Source organism: Notolepis coatsorum, assembly GCF_963971535.1.
Source record: "Notolepis coatsorum genome assembly, chromosome: 12".
In the NCBI taxonomy this organism is placed as follows: Eukaryota; Metazoa; Chordata; class Actinopteri; order Aulopiformes; family Paralepididae; genus Notolepis; species Notolepis coatsorum.
The window spans coordinates 45,195,064-45,206,877 of record NC_140176.1 but is presented as its reverse complement, the minus strand read 5'-3'; the positions used below and the strand labels follow the sequence as shown (position 1 = coordinate 45,206,877).

The window sequence follows — 11,814 nt, the reverse complement described above, 5'->3', positions numbered from 1 at the left end:
CCCACTCCTTGCGCGACACCGATAACAACGGCGCAAGAGAGTAGGCTCTGAAAATGGCACGGAAATAACACATTAAGAGAATAATGTCTCCTCCTAGTTTTGTTTTTGTACCGAAGCCAAGGGATTGTGTTCTACCCGCTGCCTGGACTGAGTCCTGCGCGTTCATTATCGACTCGGCGGTACAAAGGCTGCTTTTGTCCCCGGAAAGTGACAGCGTTGGCCAAGTGTTGTTTTGTTTCCACCCAAACACAGAGGAGGATAAACACATTTCAGAGGATGGTTGTTTCTCTGCCCCCCCCCCCCCCCCACTCCCATCCCTCCTCAAAGTGGGTGTAGTGTGAAAAATATACATAATTTTGGACAATTGGGACAATTTGGACTTGTCTTTTTGACCTGGGAGCGGATATTGTATGAAGATGAATAGAAACCCCTTTACGCTGAGGAAAACACAACACAACTTGGTATCCATCTCTATTTTCAGCAGTGATTTTTAATTTATTGTAATATTTTTTTCACCCTCTGCAGTTGTGCTGGTACCGTCTTCCTTCCCAGAGGCTCTCCCCTCAGAACACTGTACTGTATCTGGTACCGTCTCCCCTCAGAACACTGTACTGTATCTGGTACCGTCTCCCCTCAGAACACTGTACTGTATCTGGTACAGTCTCCCCTCAGAACACTGTACTGTATCTGGTACTGTCTCCCCTCAGAACACTGTACTCTATCTTTTTTTTTTTTTCCACTTTTTCTCCTCTTTTTCTATTTTTCTCCCATCCCAATTCCACTGTGCCAATTCTTCCCTCCCCTGTCTTGAACGTTGCTCGCATATGCCCCCCACTGGCCGGTTGTAGGGAGGATAGAAGCCTTGCATCACGTGTCCCCTCCGATACACGAGGAGGCAGCCTGTCACATCTTTTCACCTGCCAGCGCAGACTCTCATGGCGAGGTGTAACGTGTGGGAGGCTCACACTACCCCCACCATTTCCTGTCTCTGCTGTGCAGGCGTCCCCAACCGACCTGTAGGAGTCGCTGTCCACAACGTCCAGATTACCACCCATCGACTTCCACCCTCTAACTCTGCCAATTGAGTTAGTATGACGGCCGGCCCAAGCCGGAGGCAACGCTGACAGCCGGATTCGATACCAGTGTCTCACGAGTTGGTGACAAGCGCTTAGTCCGCTGCGCCACCCAGCCGCCCGGGAGTGGAGATCTCTTATAGTGTTTCATACTCATCTGCATGTGTGTGTACCCTCCAAAGAAGAATGTTTGATTTAAAATGAAGACGGTGGACATCTATTCTCATGTTGACAGACTGTATTATGGCTCAGATTAGCATATGTATTGTAATCCTCATTCACTGACTGACTGAGCTCCCTAAAGGAGGATTCTAAGCCAGACAGACATCCATGTAACTTCTTATCATACTGCGGAATGACCTATGACTGTAGTTATATCTCATCTCCTCATTCTTATATAAACATCTCTTGCAGTTACGTGTTTTTCTGACGACGACGCAGAGTTCCTCGTCCTACTGAGGCATCGTGGAGCCTTTTCTCCGTGAGAGACGTGGCTATGGTCAGCGATTCAGAGTGACTCAAAGACCAATGCGCCGTCAGAGCATGTGGGTTTGACAGAATAGCGGTTTCATAAATCGAGCGAGTCTGGCTTTGAGAATAATATAGACAGAATCCCAGCAGTTTGAATGTAAACGCACACATGACAGCTAACTGTTAACTATTATGTTTCAGTAGAATGACTTGTGAATCACCCCATTCTTGTGTGAGTCTAACCCTTTCAGTTTTTATGGCCGTCTCGGGGGAATTGCGTCGCCCCGGGGACAGTCCCGGGACCCAGGTTGAATTCCCGCTGCAGTGTTTGCTAATAATGTAAACGGCCGACGTGCGTAAAAGGTCCTGTTCTACAATGTTTGTTTTATCTTTGTTGACGGGCTGAAACCAGGGTCGGGGAGGGGGCACTTTAAGTGGGGGGTATTGTGGTTCTCCCCCTGAAAACTGTGAGCGCCAAACACTTCATTTCCTGCATTCTGGTGTACTTTTATGAGAGGCACGTCTGCAAGGTTGAGATGGTACGGTCCTGTAGGGGTGTCTGAAACTCTTGGTTAATATATAGTTACAGGTAAGAAGGATATATAAATGTTTTGACTCTTTTTACCTGTTTTTGGGAGGGGGTTGTCTTTCATATTAGCTATATTTTCTGAGGGGGAGAAATGTACCTCTTCTCAATATTGAGGGGGACAATCATGTCCCCTGTAACCCCCCCCCCCCCCCTAAACGAGCTGAAACCATCTACGAGGTGACAGAAGGCGCACTGTTTATTGAAACGGGATAACCCCCGACCTCCACTCCCATCAGAATGTTACTGTTGGCTGATGACTCCACTTCATTCCCCTCCTATCTGCAGTCATAATGGTAAACATTCTGACAGCAGGTTCTGGCTCCGGAGAAATCAGGAAATCAGTGATATATACTTACTTATACACCTGCATATAACTCTGTATGATAGCATGTACCTGCATATCTGTAGATACTATATCTATATCTGTACATATCCCTTACCCACTCATACTAGTTACGCTGTTGGCCAGTATGACTACTACCATAGTGTTTTTATACCTGGCTGTATCACTGTACATATTAATATTACAACTATGTACATACTGTACATCTGCATTAGCACAATTACTCAGTAGTACTAATTTATATATGTTATACCTAGTTTAATCACCTGTACATCACTATTGCACTTTACTGTTTTCATTGCACTGTACTTGTGCTGTATAATGACAATAGATTTCAATCAAATCGAATCTAATCTAAAGGAAGGCGCTGCTCTGTGACGAGAGGTTTGGAGAAGGACGAGGGACAGGGAGAGCGGCTCGGCACCCTTGTTCTGTTTGTTCTGATTCTACACCTCGATCCGCCGAATCTGTGTTTCCACCCCGTAGATATATTATTCATTACTCATCACCGCTAAATTATGTGCCTCTCGCAAGACACGCTCAGACTCTACTAAGAAGGAGAATGAGATTAATTAAAGTTAGTGGCCTGAGGCTATGCTGAGGATTGGATAAAAACCACATTATTTCTACACACACACAGGCTACTGTGCCTTAACAAGGTCCCAGATATCTTAAGCCCATGCTCACACACGCCGGCCCCCGCTGACCAGAACGCCCCCGCCGTGGTGTGGCCCTGGGCCAGACTGTTCAGCAGCCCACATGCCTGCGAGGTAAGTCTCCCTAATGCTAATAGTAATCAGCCACACTCTGAGCTCGCCTAGCTTAAGAAAACCATTTATATGCAGCCCTGAAGAAATAAAGGAAAGGTGTGATTTCTTGGTACTCCTAAGCCCTAGTACGGTATCTTTGTTGTGTTGTGCTGTTGTTGTGGGTTATATGTTCACATATAATGTTCTTGAAGAGTTTGATCTATAGCTAGAAGGTAAGCTTTTGTGGATTTCACGCCAACATTAGGGGAAATGCGATTATCTGCAGACGAGAAGATAGCTACCAATTTCCTCTCAGTGCGCTCAATAGAAAGCTAGCCTAGCTTAGCACAAATGAATGGCAGGCTAGCGGTCCGAATCCGCTGACATTCATTTGTGCTAAGCTAGCTTGCAGCCGCACAGCTTTCTACTGAACACACAGGGAAATTGGTATTTATGTTCTCGTCTGACTCTTGAGAATACGGTAAGCACATTTCCCATAATGTTGCCACGTTCCTTTAACCCACTTTTATTCCGAATATGCGTCTGTTTTACTCCAGTGTTTTCAAACATGTTACAGCCACAAGATACAGCAAACACAATGAAAATCTCTGTAGGTCTCTGTGTCAAGAGCTCAGTCGGTCATCTCTCATTCCTGTTACGTCATTTTGGCAGCAGGGCCTGTTAGTTTACGTCTTGGATTAGAGACTGGGCCTTGATAGCGTTTCTGGCAGAATCCTATATTATGAATAGTCAAAAGACAGCTTCTAGACATCACTGCACTCTGTCTGTTTCTGGCAGAATCCTATATTGTGAATAATCAAAAGGCAGCTTCTAGACACTCAACCTGTTTTTGAGTGCCGCTCTCGTAACCTAAAAAAGAAAAGGACCAGATATGGTTTTGAAACGGAGACGTTTCACATGTTCCACAAACGACAGCTGTCGTATATAAGACACATGTTGTTTCGGCCACGCAGGACAGAGAGCAGCTGCGGGAGACGGAAGCGGACAACGGCATCTCGGTCGAGCTGGAGAATGTGGACGACCGACGGGGCGCCGTAGGGGACAGCGGGACCGAGCACCAGGACGACCTGTGGGAGGGCGACCTGGGCCTGGGCACCAGTCCAGCAGCTCCAGCAGGGGAGGCCTGAGGCACGCCGGGGCCCCCAGGCAGGAGCCCCCCCCCGTATATCAGGACCTTGCTAATCCGGAGGTTAGGCCCTGGCCTCTCACACGGTAACGGGGTCACCGGCCAGCGAGCAAGGCAGCAGCAGGGGAGAAGCGCACATACACACACGCACACACACCGGGAGCCAGTTACAGCAGTGCAGCGAGAGGTCACTCGCTGCCCTGCCGCACGTGCACACCCACACACACACATGTTCCTGTTCAGGAAAACAGCATAATTAAAGAGGCCCTTGCTCTTTTTTTTCTTTCTTTTTTTACGACTCCCCTCCTCCAGCTGTGGAGGGGTAGGGGATAGCGCTGACTCCTTCAGCATTCTAATGTTGTTCCTGTGCCCCGGGACAGTCGAGTCTGTAGTGAACATACGCTACTGTCGCTTTCAGGACGAGCCCTTGAATCAATAGACAAAGTTGTAGAAGGTAATCGTGTGTCAATATCCTTGATTATTCCCTTAGGATAAGGGTACTTTTTTTTAAACAGGGAGGTTGGGGTCAGGACTGATAATGTTACTATGATTTGGGTGTAAAAAGAAAAAAGAAAGTAATTATATTTTTTAATAATAATCCAACGTGTATACAAAATCACGCTGGCACTCATTGTGGATGTATTGGCTCGGGGCTATACATTCTGACTGGAATAAGACAAAGAGCCTTTGTCCCCATTTTCCTCGCTTGTAAAACAGTGTTGCTCGTTGCTAAATGGCACTATCCTTGACCACAAGTATCACATACATGTATTCTATTCTCATTGACTGCTGTTCCTTGTTCATTTTGAGGGTCAAACATTAGGGGTTAGGGGTGTCTGAAAATGTTAAGTTAAATATACAAGGATATATAAATGTTTTGACTCCCTTATTTTTTTGTACCTCTTTTGTGGCCGGGGGTTGTCTTTCATATTAGCCATATTTTTTGAGGGGGCCAAATTTACCTCTTCTCAATATTGAGGGGGACAGGTCCCCCCCCCCCCCCCCCCCCCCCGCCTATGAGCTGAAACCATCTACATTACAAGGTTGTCTGAAATGTTAAGCGACAGGAATGTTATTTTTTTACCAACTTGCTTTGTACTTCCTCCACTCATTATTAAACATTTACTGCTCGTTTTTCTCCTTCTAATTGATTCAAATGTATTCCGTGTACCCCCCCCTGTCCTTCCTTATACTTTCATGCCGTATTAGGATATTTTACAAATACTTTTTAAGTATATATTAGCAGCATTGGTAAAAGAGACAATTAGGTTTCTTGAGGTACAGACTGGCTTTCAATAAATACAGCCTGTGCTGTATGAATCTAACTATGAATTGAAAATGGGGGACCCTGATGTAAACAAGACAAACGTCTTTCTCTGGTCTGCATCCCCTTAACAATTGTGTGTATTGAGCCGTACTGTATTGTACCCATTCTGCAATCTGTTAAATAAAGTTTTCATTCATTCATGCTTTTCTTACTTTCTCAATGCATCACCTCGGCCTCGAGTGAAGCTGTTTGTTGTGTTGTCGTGCACAAATCCAATCTAGCGAAGGTTAGGCTCTGTGAATATGCAGAGCGTTTTTCTCATATTAATCAGGCCATTGTCCTTGAAGTAAGTGCTGTTCAGAGGTTATGGAATGAATGCATGGTTGCATCTATGGAATCCTCCCTCTATTCAATTTAAGTCTTCTTTGGCTGCAAAAGGGTAAATACAATATACCCCCCCCCCCCCCCCCCCCCCCTCTCCCTTACATGGACCTGTGAATACAGTCCAGAGACATTCGGGTTCTTTGAAAGACAATCTGTGAAAACTAGCAATGAGAGCGGTTCTGAGGCTCCGTCGCTAACCTTTCTGGGCTCTCGCCTTTCGTCGCTGATATCATCAAATGTCTTTATCTGTTTCTTTCTTTTTTTCTTGAAGGTTGTTTTGCCAAGACGCCAATGAAATTATCAGTCCTGCTAAGGCATTGTGGGGGATTTTTTTCATTTGAGCGGCACATACTGTACTAGAGACTCATAGATGGGAGCGAGTAGGGCTTTTACAAAGCGGGTGAAAAACATATCTAATAATCCTGCAGTAGTCAGAGCATAATGCATGGCACCGTGGTTTCTTTGGCAAGGCACACCGCGCAAGCAGAGTGCGCCTCGAGATCCCGCTGAGACGCTGACAAGATCAATGTCAAATACTATTACGTTTACTCCGTTAATATTATATTCTGTGTACTTACATAACCAAATATTGGACTCAAAATGCATGCTCTTTGGGGCCAAGTTCCAAGGCTCCTTGTATTCTGCTGGCCCATTCGTATGATTACATAAGACTTTCTCGTGGCATTTTCAAGCAATCATTAATTTGGGTCCCTTGGAAATGGCTGAGAACCACCGGTCTAGCAGTTGCAAAGTGAGTATAAGTAAGTGTATATTGTGTATTGTGTAGCCAACACAAAGATGCATAGATGGTACTGTTAACTTTGAACTTTACTCAATGCAATATCCCCCAAATAATGTTTTTTTTTTATAAGAGCAAACACTTGTAAACATTTGAAATGGTAAAACAGACTGCTTTTACACTGACATTGAGATAAAACGACTTCTAGAGCTCCTCTGTCAGGCCATTGTGGTATCCTCTGGTGATCTGCTGATGAAATCAAAACACATCCCTTTTTTCTTATCTAGGAATAGGACTAGTGCTGTGTGTCTCTCTGCTGTGGCCTAACCAGCACACCTCTACGTATGGCACATCAACAAACAAATTGAATGATTGTCTCTGACTTGGCCCAGTACTCACATACATACAAACATTAAACAAAGACCTTCTTTTTCTTTTAAAACAGTTCTTCTTTGTTTTGTTTTAGCTTTTTTTTTCTTTTTCTTTTTTTGTATTTCCGTCCATTATTTTCACTTTTACAGACAATATGGAGAAAAACAAATATTTTCTCAGGTTTTGGATCATTCAAAAAATTTACCCCCAAAAAACATCCACTTTGAAATGTTATCATGACAAGATGACGTGAATTATACAGTTATTGTTGCTGTTGCTGTTGTTGTTGTTGTTTTCATAGTTGCAGTTTCACCATTCAAGCCATTGTTCGTAGGCCTTTGCATTGTCAAAACACATCCAGTATTCCAGTTACAAAACGAGTGGTTCCCTTCAAATACCACTGCGATTCATTTAAGAGAAAACAAAAGATACATTCCAAACCATGGCCAGCGGGAGCTCCTCCAAACACTGATTTAAAAGTAAAGCTTTAATCCCCCCCCCCCCCCCCCCCTCCCCATTAAGAGGAAAAACGGCACTCGATGCAAAAGAAATGAACATTTAAATTAGAACGTCTTTGGTGGTCGGGGGGTTCGCGCGGTCACAGTTTGGAGCGAGCCAGGAGTGACTTGCTCAGGTCCTTGGCCTCCCCCGCCGTGCGCACGCGCTCGTAGCCCAACACCGACATGGCGTGGTGGCAGTAGTCCTCCACCTGCTTGATCTGCTGGATGCTGAGCACCGTCCTCCAGGCGCTGGCGGCCTGCGTGGCGTTCCGGGACGACACGATGAACGGCTTGGAGGACGAGCTGGAGCCGCTGGTCATGTTCAGGGCGAACGTCTCGATGTCGTGGTTGCCGGTGAGGTTGGCGAAGCGGTAGATGCTCCGCAGGATCCTCACGGGGTTCTCCACCAGGTCTTCGTAGCGCACCGCCATGTACTTCCCCTTCAGCCAGCCGGGCGGGTTCAGTGCCGTCCGCAGTGTCCTGGAGGTGCGGTCGCAGATCACCTCCATGGCGCCGATGGAGTGGTAGTCGGCGCCGTCCTTCTTGTTGGCCTTGTGGCCCGGGTCCACGAAGGGGATCCGCCTCAGCTTGGGGTCCCTGCTCCGCACCACCTGCAGGTTCTCCCTGATCAGGCCGTGCCGGGACTTGATCCGGGAGTTGGCCACGGCGCGCGGGTCCCTGACCAGGTGGATCACCTTCAGGTCCAGGGAGGGGTCCTCCATCAGCGGCGCCAGCACGTTAACGTCCAGGATGCGCACCCCTTTGATGACGATGGTGCTGTACTTGAGGCACTCCTCCTCCAAGAGTCTAAGGCTTTGGGGGGGGCACTTTTTACACACCTTGTCGTCCACCATGCCCACCGCCTCCTTCCTGTACGCCGAGCAGAGGGGGTAGGAGCACACCACTTTGTTCAGCGTGGCCCCGAAGAGTCCCAGGGAGGTGAAGTTCTTCCCCCCGGGGCTGTTGTACAGCTGGAACACGGAGAGGTCGCAGCGGTACAGGGAGCTGAGCATGTCCCTGGCCGCCCCCTGCAAAGAGACCGCGTCGCCCGGGTACAGCTTCTGCCAGATGTGCCACATCGGCTCGTATAAGAAAAACACTTCAGGGTTTTGGTTGAACAGCTCCCCGAAGAAGGAGGAGCCCGACCTCCAGGTGGTCAGAACGTAGACAAGCTGTCTCTTTTTCGCCAGAGAGGGTCTGTACAGGAAGCGGATGTCAGATCTGCTCTGATAAGTGGTGCTCCTCATCTGATGGTTACACTGTTGGGGTTCCTTAGTCCATTTGTAGTTGGCCAAGTTCAGCATAGTGAGGACCAGCAGTAAGAAATAGGCCATAAATAACACAATCCTCTTTCTGCGTAGCACTTTCATCACGATTCCAGGCTGTGCTATTATCTGGGTATGGTTCCTGTAGGTTTTGAGCTTTCTCCCATAGCCAGCATCCTTCTCCCAAGGCGCTGTCAACTTCAGTTGTTGATGATATTGTTTTCCTCTCATCTGTAACCTAGGAGAGCGTCTCTCGCCACTTGGCGAAGGCTCCTTAACATCTACAGTGTACAAACACGGGGCGTGCGGGGATTATAACGTGCGGAGGAATTACACCCAAATCGAATATCAACTGATTATTAGATCATATAGTCACCACACCAATTAGATATCGCACTCGAAATCCAAAGCACGATAGCAGCCCCGTATTCACTGCACTGCGCAATGATCTCCGCGCGAAAGAGAAATGCGATGGATATAATGTAAGTTGTCCATTACGAATACCACACTGTTATTACGGCCGGTCTAGCAGACATAATAACGGAGTATAGCCTTCATCGAAATAATAGACGCCCTGTTTTACCACGTTCAGCTGGGGCATCTCTGCGCAGTTATCATCTGATGCATCCTTTTATACAATGCTGCATATAAATAGTATCCAGCATTTTGCAGACGCTGAAATCGTGACCAGTCCGCGCGCCACCGGCTATATGACTCAAATAATTAAAATCATCATTATAAAATAATACATGGTCAGTATCCAGAGTTGCGGTCTTTGGCCAAATATGTTCTCTCCCCCCGTTCTTGGATGTTCTGCGTGTCCAACTAATACAAACTGGACTGATTCAATCACAATACGAGGAGAAACACCCTCCTTCCGACGGATGCTATAGGCCACCGGAGAGGCTACGCGCGTCGATGAGTCACGCCATTGGCTCCGTGGTCCATCCGTCTTTTTGCATACATCAGTTCTAACTCTCCGGAGCGCAGCAATGGTAGACAGTGGGGAGTGGGAGTGATGCTGTTGTTATGGTAGAGACGCTACATTGTATCATACGTCATTTGGACCAGAGTTGGGCTTATTATTAGTGCTCTCTCTATCTGCCGCGTCTCTCTGAGTGCTTCCCTCAGGCTCAGACTGATATAACACACATATAGGATATAGCTCCCACACAGCAGTTTATGTTCATTTGTAGGCTTTTAGTATATATTCCCGGCAAAAGCCAATTCCCATGCTAATAAATGCTGACATCGATGGGGCATTTATTTGCTCCCTTCATAGGCTTGGATACGGCTGCGAGGAGTGAAATCGATACCTCCCCATTAAAGACATTTGTTTTCCCCTCCCCACAGCCTTAAGAGGATACCTCAGATCTATAAGAAAGAAAAAAAACATCTCACCAATTGGATGCTCTGAAAGGGTTCCCAGTCAAACGCGGATCAGTATTTTATGGTAACCGACAAACCCCTCCGCTCAATTGGAATCGGCGGCTAATCTGACATTTGACAGCTGTTCTCCAGGACTTTACACATGCCTGGGCTAATAAACCCATATGTTTCAGTGGAAAGTAAATCACACGCTCGGCAGCCGCAAAACCATGGCCCTCAGATGTTTGCCAGTCCATCGTTGGATTATAGCCTCAAAGCCAGAGAGAATGAGGCAGGCACTTCTTATAGGCTTTATTGTTGTTATCCCATACGGCTTAGGTTTGCATTGTCAGATGATAGCCGTGTACAGTTAATAATTACAATTGTAATGCTCTTAAAGAAAAACGAGCCTATGGAGTACTTGAATGGTGTTGATCCTAATAACCCTTGTTATAGGCCGCTTGGTGTTCTAATGGATACATGCTCGCAATATAACTTTGCAGAGACTGCCATCTGCTGGAGTTTAATTTCTGCACTGAAAGTCACCTAGATAATGTATCCAATAGGGCTCTCTCTCTCTCTCTCTCTCTCTCTCTCTCTCTCTCTCTCTCTCTCTCTCTCTCTCTCTCTCTCTCTCTCTCTCTCTCTCTCTCTCTCTCTCTCTCTCTCTCTTCACACATCACATATACTACACCCCCCCTCTTATCTCTCTCCCTCTCTGTCTGTGTGTGTGTGTCTCTCTCTCTCCCTCTGTCTGTCTGTCTCTCTGTCTGTGTGTGTCTCTCTCCCTCTTTCTCTCTCTGTCTGTGTGTGTGTGTGTGTGTGTGTGTGTATGTGTGTGTGTGTGTGTGTGTGTGTGTGTGTGTGTGTGTGTGTGTGTGTGTGTGTCTGTGTCACATCTACACACCGTCTCTCTCTCAATTCATTTCAAAGGGGCTTTATTGACATGGGGAACATACGTTGACATTGCCAAAGCCAGTGTTAAAACAATGAAAAACAATCAAACAATCTCTCTCTCTATCTCTCTTCACATCTACACCCCCTCTCTCTCTCCCTGTCTGTCTGTCTGTCTGTCTGTCTGTCTGTCTGTCTGTCTGTCTGTCTGTCTGTCTGTCTGTCTGTCTGTCTGTCTGTCTGTCTGTCTGTCTGTCTGTCTGTCTGTGTGTGTGTGTGTGTGTGTGTGTGTGTGTGTGTGTGTGTGTGTGTGTGTCTCTCTCTCTCTCTCTCTCTCTCTCTCTCTCTCTCTCTCTCTCTCTCTCTCTCTCTCTCTCTCTCTCTCTCTCTCTCTCTCTCTTCAGATGAACATCTAAATAAATAATATCTAAATAAAAGGCAACAATTTGTGATGATGAGAGATTATACATCTGAATGTTTGGAGATTGCTTGTGGTGTCCCCCAGGGGTCAGTGTTGGGTCCAAAATGTTTCATCTTGTACATAAACGATTATGTAAAGTATCTATATTTAAATCATGTATTTTATTTGCGGATGACACTAATCTGTTTTGTTCTGGTGAGAATATTCAGCAGCTTTTAGAGGTTGTCACATC

The 11,814-nt window shown here is 46.4% G+C and overlaps 1 protein-coding gene across 1 annotated transcript; it reads right to left on the bottom strand.

Moving 5' to 3' along the window:
* Positions 1-7,670: 7,670 nt before the first annotated feature.
* chst2b (carbohydrate (N-acetylglucosamine-6-O) sulfotransferase 2b) lies at positions 7,671-9,710 on the bottom strand. Its single transcript, XM_084326752.1, has one exon. The coding sequence runs from the start codon at positions 9,128-9,130 to the stop codon at positions 7,733-7,735; it is 1,398 nt and encodes a 465-aa protein (XP_084182878.1). The 5' UTR covers positions 9,131-9,710; the 3' UTR covers positions 7,671-7,732.
* Between the last annotated feature and the right edge of the window lie 2,104 nt (positions 9,711-11,814).

Excerpts from the sequence above, each read along its gene's own strand:
- chst2b (XM_084326752.1), bottom strand. The coding sequence starts at position 9,130 with ATGAGAGGAAAACAATATCATCAACAACTGAAGTTGACAGCGCCTTGG.